This window comes from Pholcus phalangioides, unplaced genomic scaffold (assembly GCF_987345545.1).
Source record: "Pholcus phalangioides strain wild (caught in Gottingen) unplaced genomic scaffold, Ppha-v1.0 ptg000008l_1, whole genome shotgun sequence".
Classification (NCBI taxonomy): Eukaryota; Metazoa; Arthropoda; class Arachnida; order Araneae; family Pholcidae; genus Pholcus; species Pholcus phalangioides.
In genome coordinates this window covers 9650786-9676942 of record NW_028301601.1, presented here as the reverse complement: position 1 = coordinate 9676942, position 26157 = coordinate 9650786, and the positions used below count along the sequence as shown (strand labels likewise).

Below are 26157 nucleotides of genomic sequence, written 5' to 3'. Positions count from 1 at the left end.
TAGAATTTCAGCGCAGACGCACATCACGCGCGCCTGTGGCGCCACTTCAAAGCGCTATTTAAGGCTTGGAGATTTCGACGATTTGAAGTACAGCAATTGTGTTTTTCTTGTGGTTTTTTTCAAAAAAACGATCAATTATGCCTCGTAGAAAACAGCGATCATCTTTTGATCAAGTATCCGAGTTCGACAGAGGAAGGCCTACCGAGATTGTGGATTATCTTTCAGGGAAATCGGTAGTCGTGTTGGACGAAACCAAACAACTGTAATGCGGATATGTGATCGTTGGATGCAGGAGGGTACGACGGACCGACGTGTTCGATCGCATCCACCTCAGTGCACCACTTCACGTGATGACAGGCGTATGGCAGTGACGGATCGCTCAGCCACATCACGAACCATAGCACAGCACATTCAGTCTGTACCGCATCATCCAGTGTCTGCGCGTACCATTCGACGCCGTTTACAGCAGAGTGGTCTGTCCGCAAGACGTCCATTGCTTCGTCTACCCTTGACGCAGAACCACAGACGTCTCCGCCGCCAATGGTGCGATGAAAGAAGGATGTGGACGGCACAATGGAATGAAATTGTCTTTACTGACGAGTCACGCTTCTGTCTGCAACACCACGATGGTCGGATTCGAGTCTGGAGACACCGTGGAGAGAGGATGCTGAACAGCTGCGTTATGCACCGCCACACTGGTCCTGCACCGGGTATTATGGTATGGGGCGGTATTGGATATCACTCTCGCACTCCTCTAGTACGCATTGCCTGTACATTAAAAAGCCAGCGCTACATCTCCGAGGTGTTGGAGCCAGTTGTCCTTCCTTACCTTCAGGGCTTGCCCACAGCCATATTTCAACAGGATAATGCGCGACCACACGTGGCACGCATTGTCCAAAGGTTCTTCGTCAATCGCCAGATTGAATTGCTTCCCTGGCCAACTCGCTCTCCGGATCTTTCGCCGATAGAAAACATGTGGTCCATGGTTGCTCAACGATTGACCCAGATTACATCCCCAGCTGCCACACCAGGTCAACTTTGGCAACGCGTGGAAGCTGCCCCAAGAACACATCCAAAGTCTCTTTGAATCAATGCCGAGGCGTCTGGCAGCGGTGATCTCCAACAATGGCGGCTACTCTGGCTACTGATTTTGGCAGGAACCACACTTCACAGAAGTCTATAAATTTAATCATTTGATGCTTGGTCAACATGTTATCTACAAAATAAATATTGTTGCGATATCTCTTGTCTTTCTTGGTGTTGAAATTTGGGTGGCCAGCAGTGTATATAGCTTTCAATATTAAAATATTTCATTTATACGAAGCACAATTTCAATTATTTGGCATTTTCATTTTGACTCGATCTCCAAATCTCTGGCATTTAGACATCATTTCCAACTATCAAATCCACAAGGTTTTTGCAGATTGTGAAAAACGCGTCGCTGAATTGGTTTTGCATGCGTATTATCAACACTAAAAACCACAAATTTTAGGTTGACTGATACAAAGATACACATTGAGCCGGTTGTGGACATTTCAAAGTGAAGACTTACGTGAGAATTTATTACACTTTTCTGAAAAATCAGCAGATGCCCTGACTCTCAAATAAACGGATTTAAATTGCTTTAAATGTGGTCATACGCCATTTTAGAATTTTCTTTTCTAATGTCCACAACATTGTTCTTGCAGAATAGGAAAATTGCATTGAAATTATTTGGGATGTTGCAGGCCAGCAGCAGGCTTACGTAGTAGGGCAGTTAATAGGAAGCATTACAGTATAGATTAAAAAAACTTTAAAGATGTGGTGTCAATCTTAGTCCCACTAAGTCCCAATACATTATCTGCTTGGATTGCATATAAACCAATTAGCAAACCAAATGACGTTAAGACCGTCTTAAATATGTTTAAAATCACGTTTTTCCTGTTAAATTGAAATGAATGGCATATGAACACTCGCAATTTTGAAACAACAGCAAATTTATGCAATTACCGTTTCTTAAGTTATACAGCAATATGTAGTTTTAAAAAATTTAATTTCGCGGGTATTTTTCCTCGTGTTTTGGTCTCTTGGAGTTCGTTATAACCGAATTCGACTTTATTTCTTTTCAGTGGAGGCAATGGGTGTTGGCACACCCCTCTCCAAAAATTCATTGAAAAAAATATCCCAGAGCAATCGTTCTTTATTCGATTTTTATAAATATATTCCCCATCGGACCACTTAGGTTTAGAGGTGTCGCGAGTTCGTTACCCGGTTCGTCCTTGTCAGAAAACTTTCCTGACACAGGGGTACAACAAAAAATGGCGACTTGACCGCAGCAAAAAATTGCTACCGCTCGGAGTCCCCCATGGAGGGGTTAGCGCACCAACCTCTCGATCAGTATAAGAAACAAGCCTGCCGTTCGGAATCGGCAATAAATTGTAGGTCCCGGGGTCTAATTAGCCCTCGCGTGCAGAAAATTACCGTGATGCGACAAAAATGATCAATGATCAGACCACTCAGTGCTGGCTGAATATAGCTTTGTGATAAACTAGATGGCTATCCGTCTGTAATTGCATGAAAACGATGGGGTTTTTTTTTTACACACAAGCTTTCATTTCTCACCCATCTACTTCTTGGATTGCATTTACTACCAGCACTCAAAAAAATGTCAATGAATGGTCAACAAATCTTTGTTTTCTTTATGGCAGCCCTCTTTGAATGAAAAGTCTTCGAACACACACAACTTTCTGTCTTTACAGTTACTCCATTTTGCTTTAAACCTCTTCTATAGTTTGTGTTAGGCCCCACTGTCATCCCCAAGACGTAAACCCACCGAGATTACATGCAACGCTTTTTTTATTTCCTTTGCTGAAATCTAATGCTAGGTGGTGACGGTAGTGCAATTGCATCTGACTCCATATGAATGAGACGTAGTTGTAGATACATTATCTTTAATTATGATGCTATATAGAAGATATTATTTACATGGTACATATATTAAGAGAGAGAAAGACGACGTTGGTGCATCTCGTGTGAGAGCTGGAGCTGAACTGATGTTCTCACACACATGGCCCTTCGGACCCTCCTAAGAGGCATCCGGTCACGTGATCATCTCGTGTTTCAGTACAGAATGTACTGAGATTCTTTCACGTGACCAGAGCGTGCTTGTTAAGAGAGAGCCAATGTACAAAGTAAAGTAATAATAATAATAATACATATAAGAATATATATTGAGGCTCTACACCTTCTTCATGATAATGTTACTTGAATAGCGGAAAAATTGCGAAAAATATTTTCTATGCATTTTTTGTTTGAAATTAAACTTTTTTAGTCAGAGTGACTAAAAAAATTTAATTCCACAAACTTCTTCGTGGTCCCCTTTTGTCAGATTTTCATCCGTGGCCCCCGTGGAATATCCTAGGGCCCCCCTGAGGTCATATGGCCCCCGGTTGAGAACCACTGGTCTAGGGTGCCCACCAGGCAAGTGAGGACGTAGATTCGATTCCACCAGACTACAGTTGCCTAGGGCGCTCGCCCGGCAAGTGAGAACGGGTATTCGATTCCCGCAGGAAAGTAGAATTTTCTTGCGTCCTCGCATCAACCAGCTGTTGAAAAAAAATCTTCGTACGAAAAAGGGAGAGTGGTATAATCCTCGCCTAAGTTGCCATCTGGTGGCAGTGTTATCAATTGTGAGCTTGGCCCGAGTTAGATCAACACCACCTATAGAACAAGCCTCCGCTAGAAAGTTCGTGACGTCACTGAAGAAGGCCATTTCTTCTATTCCATTGGATATAGCAGGCCGACGCATGTGATATCTTTCCTTTTTTTTTGCAGTATATCCAATGGCAATAGAAGAAATGGCCTTCTTCATTGACGTCACAAGCTTCGTGCGGAGGCCTTGTTCTGTAGGCGGTGTTGGTTAGATCCGAACGTCCAAGCACGGTCCCGTTCAATGCACACGAGGAAAGATTGAAATTCGTTTCCTTTGCGGCCTAATGGTTAAGGGCGTTCAATCATCGAGTGAGTGGACGTGGGTTCGATTCCCCGCAAAGGCAGTTGGGTTTTCTCGCTTTCCTAAATTCATCTTAGTATCAAAACCTTCCTATGGAAATCGGAGCGTGACATCATCCTTGAATTTGGATTATGTTCTGAATTTCGTTGCTTGGAATTGTTTTTGAAGATGCAATATATTTGAGATATCCTCGTCACAGTTTTCTTTCGTCATGAATTTTCTTAATTACTTGAACGATAATCTAATCTCGAAATCAAAGGTCAATGGCTTCCATGCGAATAATCAATTAATATATGATATCTCTATCAGAGTCAACTTCCTATAAGTCCTAAAGATAGATAGGGATGTGTAGGGTTTACGTATGTATAAGTCCTAAATGATGTGACAATTATTGCCCCATCGAATTGAAAAACTCCCTTAAGAAAAAAGATATCAACTTCCTCTAACAACAACATTAAATACTATTTTGCAACTCTCAAAAGAAGAGAATGTTTCGAACAATTTTCACAATACTTTGTTTTTGCACATTGTTATATGTATAGGTACAGTGTATTAACATCCAATCACATTGAAAGATTTGTTTACTATGATCGATAAGAGAAGTTTCAGGAAGCTATTCTGATCTTCCGCAGTTTATTTTAAGCACCAAGGAGTAATTAATGCTAATAATTCAAGCTCGTGTCGTTTTGTTCATCAACCAATAACTTTCGATTGATTGCATTTCTTAAAGGCCATTGAACTGTTTTATGGACGGGTATCTGCTTCCGTTTCGGGGATATATGAAATATAAGAGCAAGGATTAGTCAAGACATTACCGAAATCCTGATTGGACCCCGTTCCTTTAAAAATACGGCACCAGAATGAGTTGGCGTTTCCTAGTTCACCCTGTTAGTTCGATATTAGTTCTCCCCGAACTACCTGACACAAGTGGGGCTTTTGGTATCTTTAAAAGTTTGTTCTCGTGTCAAGTGGAAATTACAGATCGGTTTCTATTCAGTGGTTGTGCATGCGTGTAGTTTGAAGTGAATGTTAGTTGGGAGTGATTAGTAACAATGTCCTGCGTAGAAATCATGCGTCAAGGGAGTCTGTGCGCAATGAAACGAGCAGTCATTCATTTTGATTTCTTTGCAAAAATTTATGCTGTTTTCATTTCCGTACGAAAGAAAATCGGTCAGTAAATTCATTTCCTCAATTTTTCCTCTTATTTTGCGTCATATGCAGTCTTATGTCAACCGAAGATTTTTGGGCGCTGCATGCTCCTTCGAACCTATTTCAATACTGACTTTGATGGGTTTATTTGGATTCGTGGACTGGATATAATCACTCTGGTACTGCTTCATCTGTAGCTCGGCATCAGTTTGCTAAAAGGTAAAGCTTAGAGCTGTTTTAAGGAACAGAATCTTCAAGGAACAGAAAAATGTTCCTATCTCTCTCTCTCTCTATCACGTCTTCAGTCGAGACATGATTTTTGTCTCCTTCCAAGATAATTTCTGTGTATTGCCCAATTATATATTTGCGAAGGAAAAAACGTGAAATAACAAAAACCCAATCCTCTTGATATCCTATTTGCCTATGATTTATTGGTGAATCAACGGCTTTCTTAAACCTAGTTGGACTGGGCTATTATATGGCTGGTAACTACATGACAGACGGACAGTTCCGATGACCTGAGAGCTTCCAATGAACATCAAAGGGTTTGGACTTGGCTAATTACTCTGAGATGCTAATGACATGATTTTGTACAGCTTGGTGCTCCGTCCTGCCGTAATATACTGGAAAGCTTGCTTTATATTATAGAAGGAGGATGTCTCCCCTAAAAAACAAGTGAAAAACAAGAGGTTCATGTAAATACCGTTTTTAAATTTTCTCTAGCAGTCTCGGTCGAAATACAGATTATGCTCACTTGAGCGGTTTCGAAATCACCAGCTGGTGCTTTAGCCCCGATTGCCCAGATCATGGTCCAAAATCTGGTTCACGATTGCAGCCTTCAGCGTCATTTTTACAGCATTGCCCAGGTATTTGACGACCAGCTTATATCTATTCGTTGAGACAGAGCGGCGGGCTATGTTCTGTCTAAGAGGAGATTTCAGCGTGAACTTCCCAGTTCAAGTCACCGAGGTTCACCATGAGAAGTTATTCGAACGAATTTACCCTTGTAGAATGTGGTCATCTTTGGCCTTTGGAAACTAAGCAAGGGGACATTTTGCTATATGAAGACGACGTGAGAAGTGGTTTCCACTAATGCTGAGGCTCATAACTGCACCTTCCGACCCAGCCCTGAGGTCATACGGGATAAACTACCGAAGGCAAACGCTTCAATCCTTGACAGTACAGATCTGAATATGCAAAACAGGCACAAAACTCTAAGTTAATAGTCAACAGAGGGTCGATTCGAGACATGTTGCCTTCATCTTATTTTATGTTTCGATACAGATTCCAAACTACGTCTACTGTAGGCATCTGTCAGCGCTTTAGCCTTGCTTGTCTGGGTCAGCTTCCAGAAGTGGAAAACTCATATTCATCTTTCCAGAACTTAACTAGGCCAAGTACACCAGTGACAAAAATTTAGAGGTAGACTGAGTGATTTGACTTTGGGTGGTGAGGTGCCCTTTTAGTCTGTTATCCCCGTTATGAAGATCATATTTCTTACTATTGGTAAGAATAGTATCGTTCGCACGTATGAAAAGCGTTGTGGCAAAGAAACAGACGGCCACGTTCTCGCTCCTCAGAACTTGAGTGACATCTGAGGGAACCCTCTTAGGTTGGTCATAATCCTGCATGTCTTTGCATTGCGCCGACCGTGGCTCATTTCACTCTATGAATAAGAGCACATACACCTCAGACAATGAGACAGCAATACTTAAAAATTAGATACAATGAGAAACAAGGTTCCTTTTGATCCCAATCAGTATTGATTGGTTTACGTTATCGTATCGAATCAGAACGGATGCTTTGCTCGAAATTCCACAAAATACGTTGAAAAGGTAGCTGTTCCGAGTCCATTACACGGAAAACCATCCCGTAAGAAAACCTTCAGAACCCGAGTGCGTGATACGGTAGTTCTTGCGTCATCAGACAATTATTTGCTTCGTGAACGTACGATGCCCGGGATTCAGCGAAGAGCCTGAATTAAAAGGTAATTATTCGAAGTTAACGACAATTTGATCGATTTTATTCAGGAATAACGACACGAAAAACGCACAGTCCAGTCAACAACTCCGATTACCTCATCATACGTTAGCACACCAAATTACATGTATTTGTTTTTGATTAACTAATTTTACGAAAACACCAAGGAATTGGTTCATAAGTCGTTTTACAATGACCTTGGCAGAGAGGTGAAACGACTTCTTTTTTCGACAATTAACCTTACATAATTCTGTTTGTTATCTTGAAGGAAAACCAAATGACTCACATTAAGGTCTGCTATTTTTTTCCAATAATTATATATAGAGTCATGTTAAGATATATCGCAAAGGTCTTCATTAAAAGTCATCGATGAGGATCTAAGGACTCCTTCCCTCGCTGTTGGATAAATCAGTAGTAAGTTTGAGAAAAATAATTCACATTTTTTTTAGGCCGGGATTACACTATAAAAGTTTGGTAAAAGATCTTTTACAAAACTTGAAAAAGAAAACAGCCAGCAAAGGTATTGGTTACTTTTTCTCGAATGTAACCGATGCGCTTATTGGTTGGATTTCTCAAGTTTTATAAATGAACTTTTGTAAAACTTTTATAGAGCAATCCCAGCTTTATTAAAATTGTTTTTTCCTCCCTGATTAGGTCTGGCTATCTAAATGAGTACTTCACATCAGAAATGTCAATAAATTATTACAATATTATCATTTGAACAGAAACTTAGAAGAATAAAATATATATATTAGCGTCTGATTTAAAATTAGAGTAATTTCAAATAAGTTTCATCAAATTTACAAGAAATTTGCCAAACATTCTACAAAAAATCCATCGAAAAAGCAAGTTTCAAACTCGTAATTTAACTTGAGGCGGAAAATTCATTCGAACACAAAGTTCATTTCAACGTATCGGTAGGCATAGAGCTACTGAAATCATGGAAATACTTGGCTGTCTAAAGCTAAAAAAGTTTTGAAATATATTATACAACCATTTCATTGGCAGAATTGCAGACACCTTTATTGTTACTAAAGAGCTAAAAATAACTTGAAAACGTTAATGTTTATAGAGTTTAAATAATTTTAACATATTTCCATAGTTGACTATATAAAAATATATTAGACTATAAGAACCGAACACGAAAGCCTTGCCTTTGGACGAATTCATGCATTAGAGAAGAAAAATTGAGAAAATCTTTTACTATATTTGAAGCTAGTTATAAGTTAAAAATATGCCATTATGTACCGTATATAGAAAATATAAGGCAATAATTCTATTGCTTCTTGCAGCAAATTAATTTTTGAATAATTCCTATTTGCCATGGAAATGAATACTACTATAAATGAATGAATTATTGTGAATATATTGTTTCATACGTTAAGAACTGCTGAAACCTCATTGTTATGGACTCGAAGAATTGTCAAAAGTCTTTTATCGTGTTGTTTGCAGTTCAGAAAGTTGAGTAGGCGAATCGCTGAAACCTCACTGCTGTCTAGAGTTGAAAAATTGTAATAGCTAGGGAATCCTTGAAGCTTTATTGTTGCCTATGTTTTTAAGAATGTTAATAATATAGGCTGTGATATACTGGAGTTAAAAAACGTTCAGAAGTTAGAGAACCATTGAATCTCTAAAAAATAAGTCGTTGAAAATGTAACTGGAGTTGAGCACGTAAACAATCGTTGAAACTCTATTGTTGGGTAGACGTGAATAATTTCCAAAACCATTTTTGTATATACAGTTTAAAAAAAAATTTAGTAGGTAAAGTATCATTGAAACTATTGCTATTTAGAGTCAAGAAATCAAAATTTCATTGTTGCGTGTTAAAAGTGAAGAGTTGTTGAAAATCCATTGTTGTGGCTAGCGTAAGAGAAATGTATCGTTGCGTAGGCGATCGTCGAACCTTTATTATTGTGTAAAGTTAAGAATTGAGGGGAATCTATCGTTGCTTATAGAGGTCTAAAAATGTTTTGAAAAAATGAGAAATAAAGAAAATTCTCAAAGATCTATCGTTTATACAAAGTTGAATCAATTTTATGCAATCATAATGTATAGGTAAAGAAGAGTTGAAAATTTATTGCGGTCTAGAGTCTAGACCAAAATAAGTTGGTAAAAATCTATTGTTGCGTAAAGAAAGAAAATTGTTGGAAATCTGCCGTTGCTCAGGTGAAGGGGATTTCGAATTATTTTGAATTGGAAAATTGTTTAAAAAATCTATTATTGTCGAAATTATTATTTTTTTGAAAATCTATTGTTGTCGGAATTATTTAAAAAAAATTATTGTTGCTTAGAGTAGAAAAATGTATGAAAATCAATTGTAGAGAAAAATTTATGAAATTCAATTGTTGTCTAGATTGAAAAAAATATTGACAATCGATTGTTGTCCAGCCAAATAACTTTGTCGCTATGACTTATGTGTGAACCTTACTGAGGGTATAGTAATGGTCGGCTGAAGTTGGTTTTCTGTGGTTGCCGAACTTAAAGGCCCGAATACGAGCCGATCTCCAATCTGAAAAGACTCTTAACAGAGAGCCATCAGGCCAACAACATCTCAAAAATTAACGCATGGTGCATGCGAAAAATAGCCAGCCAAGTTGTCTGCTTTCGAATTAGGAAGCAGATGGGAGAACTTCACAAGCAACACATAACTGATATTCCCAAGAAATAAACTTCACGTTAGGTTCACAACACATACACGCATTTTCCGACATGTACCCATTCGTTTGAAATTCGATAGAGGAATATGGATGAGGAATAAGAGTGGTTTGCTAGTACAGTCGAATCCCGTTATAACGAACGCCAAGAGATCGGACGAATCACTTCGCTAAAACGAAATTTCGTTATAAAGGAATTCCAGGTTACCTAGCGCTGTCCCTATGTGAACTTATTTGGGGGATTAAAAAAGTGTTCGTTAAAACGAGATTTTCGCTGTAACGGTATTCGTTAAAACGGGATTCGACTGTAGTAGTCAAATAACTTTTGATAATTTATCGTTACACGGGTGGCAGATCGTTGAAACTTCAGTGTTGGCCAGAGGAGAATAGTTGCTGAAGGTTATATATTGTTGTCTAGAGAAGGATAATAGTCGAATTGAAGATATATTGTTGTGTGCGGAAGAAAATAGTTTTTAAAGATCTACTGTGTTGTCTGAGGAGAATAATTGTTGAAGATCTGGTGTTGTCTAGAGAAGGGTAATTGCTCTTCTCTCTCTGAAGATCTATTGATATCTAGAGGAGAGTAGTTGCTGAAGATATATTGTTGTCTACTCTAGAGAAGGATAATAGTAGAATATCTATATTGTTGTGCAGAGGAGAATAATAGTAGTGAAGATATATTGCTGTGTAGGGGGGGTTAATTGTTGAAGATTTTTTGTTGTCTAGAGGAGAATGGTTCTTGAAGATCTGCTGTGTTATCTAGAGGAGAATAATTGTTAAAGACCTATTGTTGCCCAGAGGCGGATAATTGTTGAAAATCTAAAAATCTATTGCTGTCAAGATGAGAATAATTGTTGTAGATTTATTGTTGTCTGGAGAATAATTGTTGAATATCTATTGCTGTTTGGAGAGGAATTGTTATTGACCTATTGTTGTGTAGAGGAAAATAGTTTTTGAAGATCTATTGTTATATAGAGGATAGTCAGGAATTATTATTTTTTGTCTGCAGAAGAATGGTTATTGAAGATCTATTGTTGGGTAGAGGAGAAATAATTTTTGAAGATCTATAGCTGTCTGTTTAAAATATTTTTGTTAATTTATCGTAGCACAGGAAAAACGCAACACAGGATCGTTAAAACTTAATTGTTGTCTAGAATAAAAGAATTACTGACAATCTCTACTGCCGTATATAGAAAAGGCTGATTTTTGAAAATGTATTGTTGGATTATTTAACAATATAAGCTTATTAGAAACGAATGAAAACACTCTCCTTTGTTTTTTAGCCAAATTCTTGGAGTCGTATTTTTCCCTGAGAAAAATTCCACCTCAAACGACACATTGAATCATGGACTATTTCATTGATTTGAACGCTGGAGGTAAGCTTGCCTTCATATCACGCGTTTCCTATTTGAAATTATCATTGTTGAAATTTATGACGTTATATGACAATCGTTTCCAGATCCTACACCGAGGAAATGGTTTTTCCTGAAGTCTTCTTGGGAGCCCGTAACAATGTCTTTCTTGTATGTCATTTTCACGAACTATGTTGGACCGTGGTACATGAAGTATAGAAAACCTTACGAGCTGAGGAAAGCCATGATTGCTTACAATGGCTTTCTCGTCTTTAGTTACGTTTCGCTCCTGATAAGTGTAAGTTCATTTTTTTTGTGTCTCTGAAGAGTAATTGTTTCTGGATGCATGCAACAATGGAACTAAAATTTTTGTTCTGGTAAATTTTATAATCCAAACATCAATTTTGTAATTGTGTTTGGGGATATGCGTAAGGCCGGGATTACGCTATAAAAGTTTAATAAAAGGTCTTTTATAAAACGTTAAAACTGCTACCAATGGTTACATTGGCTCAAATGCTACCGATACATTTACGGGTTGCATTTTTCACGTTTTGTGAAGGATCTTTGATGAAACTTTTGCAGTGTTATCCCAGCCTAAGATGCCTTAAAAATTGGCAGAAATGATTTATTCATATCAAAATTTACCGTTATTAGGTGATGATGATTGTATGCTTGCTTTGTCATTAGTTAAGGGGGTTGGTGCACGCAAATTTTCCAAAAACACATTTTCCAATTTTTCAATTTTTAAATAATATAACATTTTCTGCGTCTAACTGTGTTCAAGTCTTTGTGCGACCTGTGCTAAAAATATTTTAATATAAACTGCTGGCAGGCATTATATATATACACCTGCTAAAGTTTTTCACTAAAATGCGTTTTTCGCAAAACCAAGATTATTTGTTAAATAAAGAACATTTTTTCCAACACCACTCATTCAAATGTCTTGAAACGTTGTGTCTCTCTCAATTCTATGGTGCTATATACTTTAACACGAGCTTTTAGGGTTTTAATTGTTATTTTTTTATCGAATTTTTCACAAAACTAAATTACGCAAAATATGAACCAACATGCGATTTTTTCAAAAATCACCAATATTTACCCATATTTTGAGCCATAAAATTTTTAAAAATAATTTTAATAAAATATCCCCGCGTTAAAGTATGTAACACCATAGTTTTGAGAGATACACAAAGTTTCAAGACATTTCAACGAGTGGCGTTCGAAAAAATGTTCCTTATCTAATAAAAAACAGTTTTGAGAAAAGAGCATTTTAGTGAAAAACCTTAGCATATCTAATGCCTGACAGCGTTTATATTAAAATATTTTAAAAATCATTTTAGTACAGGTAGAACAAAAACTTGAACACAGCGAGACGCAGAAAATTTGGAAAATGTGTTTCATTGGAAAATTTGCGTGCACCAACCCCCTTAACTTTTGATTTATTAACACTAGAATGACGGAATTTCAAACTTCTACGGAAGCGGTTATTTTGACCGCAATAGGAAAAATTCGGCACATAAATTGTTTTTCTTTTTCGCAACTTTTAAAACTGTTGATATTCATTTTCCAAAGGGTTCCAAGTAAAGTTACCGCGACCGGAATGCAATAAAAAAGGATTTGACGCAAAAAAAATTTGCTGCCCTTTCCCCCTGTCATCATAACTTTCTTTTAAACCAGAAATGGAAAGCTGAGATGTGATGCTACCTTTAGTAAAATCCCCAGTAGCCTAGGCAAATCATAAGGGAAGATATCAAGGAAAAACCTCAAAAGTCGCACAAAGTCACCCCAGTTTACGGTACGTTAACACGAGCTTTTAGGATTTTAATTTGATGGTTATTTTTTTTTATTGAATTTTAATTTTAACGCAACATACAACTTTTTCAAAAATCGCCAAAATTTACCCATATTTTGCACCATAATTTTTTTGTAAATAATTTCAATGAACAATCCTCTTTTGTAAAGTATGTAACACGTAGGCAGTTAAAGTTGCTATATCTCCTTTATTTCAGAAGGAAACGGAGAAATAGACATATGTGGGCACATCCTATTGATGAACAGGGACCTTCATATGGTGTTTTTAAGGGTATTTACGGCAAATAATTAAAAGAATTCCGTGCAAAATCATCTTTAAAAGTAGCCAATGATCCGGGCGAATTCCACCTGGACCCGCGTCGCATGTATATCTCCATATAACCTAATGTAAAAAATCTTCATGTGCGGATGTGGAGCCCGCACTCAAGTTTTGACACATGCGGACGCCACCCGGACCCGGACGAACACTTCCATGTTGCGGGCGCATTCCGCATCGTTTGAGAGGCTCCATTTTATGTACCAATAGTTCGGACCCGCGTAATTCTTTCGGACCCGCGTCCGCGTGAAAGGGCTCTAAGTATCTCGAGGAAAAGTTTCGACAATGAAATTCTAGCTCGTAAAATACGAATTCAGCTGACTTTCGTTTCCACCTTTTGTGGGAAAATTATGGAACAAATCGAGAGACAATTTCGAAGGATCCAACAATCCCTTCGTGCCACTTTTTTGGAGTAACTTGGTAAACTTTGGAGTAACTTGGTAAATTTTCTCTTGATCTCCAATTTCAAGGGAATTTTACGAAAAAAACCGGAAAAAAAAAATAGATAAATGAGATTGGTGGAACTGGTGAGATTGGTGGATTGGTTTGTTTTTTTGGGAATATGTATGAAATTTATCACCTGAAATTTTTTTACGAATTAATGCGAAATTTCTGGTATTTAAATTTTTTTTGTGCGAAATTTACGTATCTCTATCAATGGGGTATCTTTAGATTCGTCTTAACAAGATATACTCGCGGATGTCAAATAAATCTGAATCTGAGTTTCACGGTTTGTCGGTGGCACCGAAGAAGACTCCATTATCACGCTTAGGAAGTGCCAGTAAACGGCTGTGAAGGGTAAAAACTGTGGGTTCGACAAGTGTGTGCGTGTATATTATATTTTCAGTAAGTTCTTTGCACACCAACTTTGCCAGTGTCGTGTCCCAAAGGTAATGTTCTACTAAATTTAATTTTTTTCAAGTTATTTTAATTTTCTTTGAAAAATTTCAGTTTAAAAGACTTAGGGTGTGAACATAGTGTGTCTGTATTTCCGATTCTGGAAACCCGAATTTCCACTTTTTAAGCTCGAAATTCGGGTTTTTAACCAACTGGAGATGACGTGGGTTTCCAGAATCAGAAATACGGACGCACTATGTTCAGGGGTCGTTCACGTATTACGTCAGCATCGATGGGAGGGGGGGGGGTTATTTGCGATTTGCTTACTTTTGATGACAAGGGGGCGAAGAGGGTTTGGATGATGCTTACGTCATCAACCACCCTTTATGAAAGTATGAAATATTCTTAATGACATCTTACTCGGTGTGCCGAAAACGGGAGAAATCTTTCGATAGTTTGCGGCCACCTGAATGAATGAACGCCAGGGGCTCTGCCGCCGGACTTATCCCGTTGCCGAGATCTCTTCCAGCCCAGCTTCGTGGCAGTGTCTGGAACAAAGTGAATTGTTGTGCTTGATATTTCAGTGCTGCCATCTATACTTCAAATTGTGAGTGAAGTGTAATGATTGAATATTTGTTACGTTGTAGGCCTGTTGCTCTCTGTGGCGAGACTTTTTAACGGGGAGATCGGCTCGCATTCGCGCCTTGAAGTTGGAAACCACAGAAAACCAACTTCAGCCGACCACCACTGTGGCGCCGGTGGGCCTTGAACCCCGATCCTCGCGATGCGAGTCCGCCACTATGACCACTCGACCACCACAGCGGCAGTTTGCGGGCACCTGAACTAACATTCTCCCTAATGATAAATCCCTAACAGAGCCACTTCAGTGATCCCTTAGGAATACGCAGGGCGGTCATTTCAACTTTTGGGGGGGGGGGTGCAAAGCACACGCACTCGATGTATGTATATATATATTTGTATATATATATACACACACCATTTTTAATGTATTTTCAAAAGCCAGGAGGGGGTAACGGCCCCCCTGCCCCCCCCCTAAATGACGGGCCTGGGAATACGTGAAGATCACGTTATAAAGAAAAAAACCTTGAGTGATATAGAACCGCACTGGGGGGCCGCTTAAGCGCTCTAAAATTGTGCCAGATGTCAATCAAGGGATCTCTAAATGTGCCACGGATCGTTTAAGTATTCAGAAACTGTGTCGCGGGTTACTTCACTGATCTGAAAATGTGCCACAGGCCCCCTTAAACGCTGTGGAACTGTGCCATGGGACATTTAAACGATCTGTAAACGTGCCGCTTAGTTCATTTTTACGAAATTGTGTTTGGGGGGCAAGCCACATCAGATAACTTTATATAAATCTTAATTTAAATAATCAGGGCCACATTTGGTCCGCGGTCCAAGGGTGTACCATGTATGGCTTAGAGGGTGGGTCGCAATGAATTTCTCAAAGAGAAATTTTGAGTTCTTACCCTTCAGATAGCATTGAAATTAACAGAAATTGATTTAAATAACATATAAAGGTATTTTCTTTCGAAATTTTAATTCAAATTTTTTTTTTCTTCTGGGGGGGGGGAGGCACACGAGCCCCCTATGCCCTCCCCCACGTGCGTTTATGATCCCACTAATATGCGGTAGGGGGCAGTGATGACGAAATTTTGCTGACAATGGGGGGGGGGAGGGGGTCAGAATTTCGCTGACGGGGGGGGGGGGAAGAGCTAAAAATGTGCTGACGTAATACTTGAACGGCCCCTCACACCCTTACACATTAAATATGACGTTTTGGCTCGGTTTCTTGAACGTCGTATAAACGAGGTTGCACTGCTACTAGAGAGAGTTTCTTAGGGAGAGGGGAAGCTTTTTCATGATTTTTTGAGAATGAAACCTTCCGGTGCTTTCGTTGTCAGTCACGAATTGCCACAAAAAATTTACGAACGTTTCAGACACAGAAGAGATGGAAGAAAAATACAGGTACAATCACTTTTGCCGCACTGGCTTCTCAAGGCCCTCTAACGACGGGGATTTGAACTAAATGTTTTCTCTGAAAAAAGAAAGAAGCGTGCGTTGTATAGTAACTAACTCTAAATGAATATTGATCATTAAAAAAAATGTGTTGCATCTATGTTAAATGGCATAGTTAAGAGAAAATTATATTGATGTGTTTGATTGACATAATTGTTAAATTTTATAATACAGACATTTATATTTATTAGAGTTGTGAATTTATCTGATTTACTCGCGCATGATTATAATAAACGTTTCACGTGTAGTGGCGGTAAATGTGATAAATTCAGTTATTATACATAATAACCGGTATTATGCATAATCGAAGAGCGTTTTGGTAAGTTTGATAAGTTCCCTGAATTTCTCGCTATTACCGGTGATTATGCAAAGCACAAAAGCGTTGTTGGTAAATTTGATAAATTTCCCCTAGATCGATCAGTTTTTCTTGCTATTATGCATAGTGTCCAAGCGTCATTAGTAAATTTAGTAAGTACTAATAAAATTATCAAAGCTTTTACCGGCATTTATGCATAATACCCAAGCGTCGCGTCGTTGGTAAACATGATAAACCGTACTACACTCATGTCCATAAATTAAGGATAATGCCAGCTCCGGCAAATAAAGGTTCAGAAACAAAACAAACGTTACTCATTCATAAAGCCCATTTATCAAACAAAAGATAAGGAACAAAAACGATGGTGTATGTATGATACCATTCATAAAAACTAGGATTTTTGCTCCCTGGAGCAATTGTAAAAAATATCTCCTTTGCAAAAACTTACTATTACATGGTTGGTATGATGGTTAATACATTGTATGTCTCCCATGCGATGAAATACAGTCCGTACAACGCCTAGGCATGCTGAGTATCAAATTATTGATCTGATCTTGGGGAAGGTCACTCCACTCAGCAAGCAATGCTCCCCGAAGTTCCGGTACAAATGTAGGAGGTGGTTGACGGGCTGCAACTCGTCGGCCAAGCATGTCCCACACATGCTCTATCGGATTCAAGTCAGGTGAGAATGCTGGCCATTCCATACGGGTTATATCCTCAGATTCAAGGCATTCGTTTACGATGTTTGCTCGGTGAGGACGGGCGTTGTCATCCATAAACACAAATTCTGCGCCCATGGCACCCCTAAACAAACGTACATGTTGCTCCAGAATGATGTCCCGATAAATTTGGGCTTTCATGGTTCCGGTTTGAACATGCAGATCTGTTCTGGAACCCAGTATAGCTCCACCCCAAACGAGCAATGCTGCACCACCGTAACGGTGTCGTTGAATAATGTTGTCTTGGTGGTAACGGGTACCTGGCGTTCTCCATATGAAAGTCCGACGTGAATCAGACTGCAAGATAAACCTGGACTCGTCGGAAAACATCACACAAGCCCACTGTGACGATGTCCACATTGCATGTTCTCTACTTCAGGCTAATCGCTGCCGACAGTGAGTTGCCGTGAGCGGAACACATCTGACAGGCCTGCGAGATATAGACAAATATCTCCCAAACGTCTGTATACGGTTTGCCTTGAAACTGTGGTACCCGTGGCTACAGATAGCTGAGGAGACAGGTCGAATGCTGTGCTCCGTCTGCTTCTTTAGGCAGTTACTGCCAAATACCGGTCTTCATTCGGCGTTGGAACTCGGGGGCGACCTGTAGTGTAACGTCTACTGACATTTCCGTTATCTTGGAATCGTTGCCAAAGCCTAGAGATGACACTTTGGGCAATTCCAAGTTCCTCGGATACTTCGATCTGAGTAAGTCCACATTCCAGGCGGCCGATAATTCTACCACGTAAAAAATCATCCACATGCGTCCTCTGCGTCATAACTATTCGCTTATGGCACTGAGCGCCTTACAGAACTCTTGTGAACAATTTCACTTCTTTGCCACCATTCCTTATATACCCCCCCTCTTACACTCTCGTCATTGCGACGTACTATCGGCATCATCTGGTGGCTTCCTGAAATTTGCATATCATTCTTACAGATGTGTGTGATAATTCTACTGGTGAAATTTTTACTTTAGATTTCGATTTCCGTGTGATTCTGAATTATCTTTATTAATTTATGGACATGAGTGTATATTCAGCACACATATTAGGCTCATTCTGAATTTTTTTGATATTTATCATATTCACCAATTATCACGATAAGGGTATTATGGTTAATCACAGATAAAGGCGATAAATTTCAAGTTCTTATAAAATTTACCAACGACGCCCGAGTATTAAGCATATTCGCTGACAAAAGTGATAAACTTATCAAACTTACCAAGACGATTGATAAATATGCGTATTAACCGGTTATTACGAATAATAACCGATTTTTTTTTCCACATTTCTTGTAACATATATATATATCTCTTTTCTTTTATGAAGACAATTTATTATGTGAGGTATACGTCATGGGAGATCCTGTGCAAAGGTTTGCTATTACAAGAAAACACAGTCGAATACAAGGTAAGATGCGCACATTCAATTGTTCTCGTGATGAATCTTTATCACAGTCATGTGATTCCAAATGCAAACTAAAGCATGTTAGAAATTTATTTTGTCTATTTTCAGCTAGTATCTATCGCTCACTTATTATACATGATAAAGTACTTGGAATATATGGATACTGTAAGTATAGAGCATTTTAATTAAGAAGTGATTATCAGAGTCCGGAAGTTCAGGCAAAATGCCATAAATCCTTTTTTTTTGCCTATTTTCAGACTTTTTTTTGTTGTAAAAATGCCTTTTTTGAACTTTTACTGCCCATAAATGTCAATTTTAACATAGTTTTAAGTGAATTTCAGAAGCAAAATTTAAATTCTTTTGAGCATTGAAAACAAAAGAATAATTGCCGTTTTTAAAATTTTTCAACTCCGAATGTTGAATCTCACGGTGTTGCCATGCATTAACTTTCCTTTGACCGGCTGGTGTTAGGGGGTCATTCAAGTATTACGTCAGCATCGATGTTTCAGATTTGCTGACTTTTGATGACAAAGGTGGGGGGGGGGAGAGTTTAGATGATGTTTACGTCATCAACCACCCTTTATGAAAATATGAAATATTCTTGATGGCATCTTACTGGTGCGCCAAAAACGAGAAAAACCTTTCGCTAGTTTGTGGGCACCCGAACTAACATTCTCCCTAATGATAAATCCCTTACAGAGCCACTTCAGTGATCTCTAAATGTTTCACGGATCCTTCAACTGCTCAGGAGATGTGTTCGGGCTGCTTAAGTGCTATGGAAATGTTTCCGGGCCGCTTAAGTGCTTTGGAAATGTGTCCGGGCCGCTTAAGTGCTCTGGACCTGTGCAACGCATCACTCAAGTGATTCGTAATTATGCCACGTTATGCCATGGATCACTTAAGCAATCTTGAAATGTTCCGCGGGTAACTTGAGTGATGTAGAACCGCACTGGGGGCACTTAAGTGCTCTAAAATTGTGCCACATGTGACTCAAGGGATCCCTAAATGTGCCACGGATCGTTTAAGTGTTCTGGAGCTGTGTCGCTGGTTACTTAGGTGATCTTTGAATGTATCGCAGGCCTACTTTAGTGATCTGAAAATGTGCCACGGGCCACTTAATTGCTCTGGAATTGTGCCACGGGTCATTTAAGCGATTTGTAAATGTACCGCGCAGTTCATTTTAACAAAATTAGGTTTGAGGGGGGGGGGCAAGTCACATCAGATAACCTTCAGGGCCACATTTGGCACGCGGGTCAAGGGTTTACCATATACGGCTTTGAGGGTGGGTTGTAATGAATTTCTTGAAGAGACATTTTGAGTTCATAGCCTTCAAATAGCATTGAAATGAACAGAAATCGATTATAATAACATATAAAGATATTTTCTTTAGAAATTTTAATTTTTTGTACATTAAAAATAGTTTTTATGTGGGGGGGGGAAGGTGCACGAACCCCCTATGGCCTCCCCCCACGTACGTTTCTGATCCCATCAATATGCGTTAGGAGGTAGAGGGCAGTGCTGATGAAATTTTGCTGACAAGGTGGGGGAGGGGGTCAAAAATGGCTGAAAATTTGCTGACACTTGAATACGACCCATTAGATGTGAATGATTTTAATTCAAATGAAGAGGCCTATGCTAGAAAAGCAGAGGAAAATTATAAATTTGTTTCTCCACATGCTTCACATAGCATGTCTTGCTCAGACATTGGACTGTATTGTTCATGTATACCTGACCTATGACTGTTCCAAGTGGCCATCGGTTGACGTTACGCGGGGTAGGAGCAGACGGGACTCTGCGGGCCCATGTTGTTTTGACTTTAATTTTACACCGCGAATGCATTGCAAGCAACCATGGCTGTTTATTTTATACCTATATTTAGCATTCGATTAGACTGACCAGAGCCGCACTCGAAGGTGCGAGGCAGATGTAGCCACAGAGGGTCTAGGGCTTAAAGGCATCCCGCGTAAGTGGGAATTTGAAAAAGAAAAGTTTAATTTTTTTTGTACAACAAAAGAACAAATTAGCTATGTGTCAACTTTTGAAATGATAATTCCAAATAATACAACAAATAAATGAGAATTATTCGCAACTCGAAGGGGAGCCCCCAACAGATAATTTTCTCTACGCTGCGTCTCGTACTGATGGTCCTGGAATCGACCTAATCCTGAGGGTCCACTAACATTTTGTTTTGGGCTTGAAATCAATTTAACTTGGATAATAATGCAGTTATTATAAACTACAATTAAAACAGTAGACGGATTAAGCGCAACCAATTTTTCGGCTAGTTTTTGGAGCATTAATACCATAGTTTCTAGTTATATTTTCTTTCGTCCATAAATTATGAATGCCCTTTTTTAGTGCCTATTTTAGGCATTTTTACTTCTTTTTTTGCCTGCCTATTTTGACCATGTTTAATGCCTAAACTTCCGGGCTCTAGTGATCATTTTAGGAGTATTTAGCAACTTTTTAGACACGCGTTTCCCCGAGTTATCATTTTCAAATTCATTTTTTGTGCTCTTTTCAACCTTTTACCGAACAGAGCAAGATGATCTGGGACTAGAAAAGATTGAACGTATTCGAGCCAACACCTTCTGTAGCAGAAAGCTTCCGCACGAAGCTTTGACGTCACTGAGGTCCTCCATTTCACCTGTAGCCATTGGATGTAACAGGATGACGTATTCGAAATCTTCGCCTTTTCGATGACTAAAGATGAAATTAAGGCGACTAGATAAGGATTATTGAGCCCTTATTCTAGTGGCTATAGGTGAAATGGGCGAATTCAGTGACGTCACGAGCTTCGCGTGGAAGCTTTCTGCTGCAGAAGGTGTTGTCCGGGTTCCCTCCTCTTTCAAGGAAGCATATTTTCTGGATATTATGCTGAGGTGAACTCGGAAAGACAAGCCATTTTGTGGCCACTGGGACAAGCTATATATATATATATATCTCTCTTGTTTCCCTCATCGTGACGCCTCATTCGTGACCCCATGATTGATTTATATTATCACTATAGATTGAAAAATATATGCGTGTTACGGTAAATGTGATAAATTGGTTATTATGTATGCAAACTTAGCAATCGTCTTGGTAAGTTTGATAAATATACAGTATCACTTTTTAATGGGTATAATACCATCATTGTAAATTTGGTAAATACTGAAAACATTATCACTTTTACAGGTGATGATGCATAATAACCGAGCGTCGTAGGTAAATTCGATATTGAGATTTATCGCCTTCATCTGTGATTATGCATAATACCCTAGTGCCATTGGTGACTTTGATAAACATGAAAAAAATTCCAAATGAGTCCATATGTGTGATTAATATAGTCGAACCCCGATATAATGATACGGAATTTTACGATCGTATTCCGATGTAATGATACGATACATGATTGAATTATTATGTATAGCTTACCTTGTAGGACGATTTATCATGTTTACCAACGAAGCGATTCTTGGATATTATGCATAATCACTAAAAAAGTGTTACTTTTTTTAATGCGTATTAATTTTACCAACGACGATTTGGTACTTTGAGGCATAATCACCGGTGAAAGTGATAAATTTAGGGAAATTCATGAAACAATTTGAAATTGGAGATTATGCATAATAACCGGATTTGTCACATTTACCGCAACATATACATAAACACCACATATTATGCCGTTTTTTACATGTATACCCTTCTGAAAAGTTTTGGAGAAGGGTGGGGGCTGGTGAAAAAAGGATGGGAAGAAGTGAAAACCTGTTCCGCAAAGATAACAATTTCTGAGACACATTAGATTAGACGCTGCTGAACATTGGCATACACAAGGAGGGGGTGGGGGGGGGTTTAGGGGTACTAATCGCCCCCCCCCCCCGAGCCAAGATTATAGCGTTATTTTGCAGGAAAAAAAATAACCACCCCCAGAAGGAAAAAAAACCCCTCGAAACCCCTTCTGAAACCCCCGTCGAGAAAATTCTGCGTACGCCTATGGGACCATTCAAGTATTACGTAAGCAGATTTTTAGCCATTTTTGACCCCCTTCTCCCCTTGTTAGCAAAACACTGATCCCCCCCCCCCCCACCGTCGGCAAAATTTCGTCAGCAGCTTAGAATACTTCATATCTTCCAAAAGGGTGGTTGATGACGTAAGCAATCTTCAAACCCCCCTTGTCATCAAAAGTCAGCAAATCCGAAACCCCCCCCCCCTCGATGCTGACGTAATGCTTGAATGACCCCTATGCTGCTGAAGACTACAAATCGTTCAAATTTGTTGTTAAAAGCCTGTACGCCAACGGGGAGAATTACAATCCAAATCCCCCCTCTTTTGCGGACACTATTGAGTTTCGTCCGTAAAAGAGAAGTGACCGTAAAAAAGAAATCCCCTATTGATGTCTTCAAAAAAATTCTTAATTTTTAAATATCCACAATTTTAGTTACACCAATTAGAGATTGTTTATGTGAAACTATTGCACACTATTACCGTAGTTTATTGGTAAATGAGCCAGTTTTACAACAGTTCATTCATATAATTTAAAAAATGCAACCAATAAGCACATCGGTTACGTGAATGTAACCAAAAGCTTATTGGTTGTTTTTTTCTAAGATCTGTAAAAGATCTTTTATCAAACTTTTACAGTGTAATTCACTGACTTATTGATTTCATTTTTCAAAAGTTATATGAAATAACTGATATAAAATTTTTATTATACAATCATGGGCGGAGATACAGGGGGCGGGCATTGTCCCCCAGCGTCAAAGGTGGAGTTGACTGATCTAATGTATATATGAACTGACATCATCTTCGTGCCCCCTCCCCCAGACTTCCAAGTGTATCTCCGCCTATGTGTACAATGCCAGCTTTACTCGTAGAATTGTGATTTAACATACAACTATTAATCAGAGATAGGACTTTATAGTTATTGCGCAAATTTTCACACACATCCCTTGTCACAAAAATATAAGCAAATACCCAGCAATCAGCTCAGCAGCGATAGGAAAGTGTTAGACAACGGCTCTAATTCTGTTCATCTCGGTCTTATGAAACCAAGTGTCATATTTGATGTTTAATGCACCAATAATATGTATCGTGATTACAAAAAATGAATTCCTCATGTGCTTAACAAGATATATTGTTCATTTATGGTTAAAGTTTCTGGAGGTAAAGTGTAATTTTTGATTTCCCCCCAGATATTTTTCGTGCTGAGGAAGAAGACAAAATTGCTGACAAGACTCCATATCTCTCATCACGCCTTGATGCCAATTTTGGGGTTCATTCTTTTCAGGACTGAGAGAAGTAATACTTAATTAATATTTACAGGGTATATATATCTGTCGTATTAACAAGGGAGAGTGACGTCTTTCGTCATATTTACAGGGTGTCCTAGAATTCTACAACAAAAGTAGGAGTCAAGACAAATAATTTTTGCAATAGAGCCTTGATTGGCAAACACATTTTTTTCCCGGGCGCATGCAGTTCAAACTACTGGCGCCAAAAGGAGGAAGAGAGATCTAATGTTATAGCCACTGTATAAATACAGGCAAATTTATCATCCACCATTAATGCGCATTGTTACGTCAGCGCTACAGCCAGTAGCTACTTCACCTAACACCAACTCTGGCCATATCGCAATTTACTGCTATTAGTGAGATGGGTTGGAAGCGAAGGCGCTGTCTATCGGTGGTCGCCTCGAGTTCTCTCGTTAGGGAAAATATAATATCTATATCCACCCTTGGGTTCGAACCCGGGACCCTGAAACAACCTTCACGATGGTAGACGAGCATCTTACCACCATGCCACTCGGGCACAGCCAATAGCTGTCCCCTATGCCGTTTTCTTTTTATAGGACGTCATTTTGACGTTACATTGGAAAGAGAACTGGTTTTTACAGCCTCGATGAGCCTGTTAAGTCTTTCCAGGCGTCTTACCTAAAGTTATACCTAAAGTAACCCAAGTAATGTAGGGGAAAAAATACCCCAGCACAACACCGTTGGTGTTGTCAATTGTTCATGATAGGAAGGAAGAACACCCCACCCCCTCCACATCGGGAAGGAAATTACCCGGAAATGTGAGCAAGGTTACCATATTTTGGCGAATTATGAATTAGGGAGAGCGGAATCTGAATGTTGAACTTTACCACCGAAATGAGAGGTTATAGCACTCATATCAAAACAAACAATTTTTGCTATAGAAACCATCGCTCAACCCTCTAATTCGGGAGGTGTGCACATCACACCGCTCGAGTGTGTGTGATCACCAAAATATGTAAATCTTGCTCATATCATGAGGAGGGACAGGGAAATTTCTTCCTTCTAATAACAGGCAATCTGTCACACGGAGGGAAAAAATATTTTCTTCCCCTCCCAAAAAAAACCGGTATAATGTGTGGGGGGGATTTCCCAGGACATTCCCCCCCCCTAATAGCAAAAATCCCATGTGAACATTAGCTGAAAACAGATGTCATTTGCAACCATAGGTTTTAAAATTATTCTTGACGTAAAATATCACAACTTGTTTTGAAGGAATTGTGTGTGTTTTGGGGCACCATGCATATACATGTCTATCTATCTTTTAGCAATTATTAGCACATTATTTTTCTTTTTTAAGGTGGAGCGCAAGCTTTCCCGGTCATCATCAACAGTCTCATACACATTGTAATGTATTCGTACTACTTTTTGGCAGCCATGGGGCCAGAATATGTCAAGTATTTATGGTGGAAGAGGTACCTGACAATCATGCAGATGGTAAGTACTGGACTTCTACTCAGTTCGGAAACTTCTAATCACCGATCTATTTTACTTACGTACAACTATTATTCCATTTGCAGACCCAGTTCATTATCGTTCTCACGTTCGCTGTCGTCCTCATCCCGCTGAGTGGATGCCGCACTGCAAAGTCCAGCATCGCCATGGACATCGGAGCAGCCGGGTTATTCTTCGTTCTGTTCTATAACTTTTATCAACACTGCTTTGTTAAACCCAAAGATGAAAGCAACATGAAGCCTGGCGTCAGATATTCCGAAAAGGAAGGTTAAAGGAACTAAGAGAGAAAAGGAAGGTTAAAAAAGGAACTAAGAGAATTTTCTCCACATCATATTTTGTAATAAAATCATACGCGAGAAGTTTGAGCATAACTTCGTAACACTCTTGCAGATTGAAAAAGAATAATAAATTATACATTTGTTTTTAAATTCACATCAGTGATTTTCTTTTTGAGTTTTGACAAGTCTTTTCCATGAGTTTTTATACGCATAAAGCTAAGGCGCATTTGGGGTTTTGTCGCCTGTGCGGGCTCAATCAATAATGATTCCTTATTGAAATAGGGACGAAACTTATAAAAATTTATAATTTACATTACATGTATTAAAATTTCTCACAACTTTTCTTTATTCCCCTTTTAAGTCCTTTATTTTCAGCCCATCTCTATTTTTATAGTAATAATTGACAAACTTTGGTGATGTCCCGTATTTTAGAATCCAATCTTTCCATATTTTTCTCGGACGAATATGGTCAACCGAGGTGAAGTTATGTAGCTGCGAATGCAATACATGTAGGCTATATTTTCGTAATTGATCAACAGCGACATAAAGCAAGAAGTT

General features: G+C 38.9%; 1 protein-coding gene across 1 annotated transcript; it reads left to right on the top strand.

Annotated features, from left to right (window-relative positions):
• Positions 1-7425: 7425 nt before the first annotated feature.
• LOC149083635 (very long chain fatty acid elongase 7-like) lies at positions 7426-25753 on the top strand. The gene is made up of 8 exons (XM_089234119.1): positions 7426-7534; positions 11058-11150; positions 11234-11424; positions 18498-18578; positions 18684-18740; positions 23750-23855; positions 25167-25303; positions 25387-25753. The coding sequence occupies exons 2-8, from the start codon at positions 11120-11122 to the stop codon at positions 25591-25593; spliced, it is 810 nt and encodes a 269-aa protein (XP_089090245.1). The 5' UTR covers positions 7426-7534; positions 11058-11119; the 3' UTR covers positions 25594-25753.
• The last annotated feature ends 404 nt before the right edge of the window (positions 25754-26157 follow it).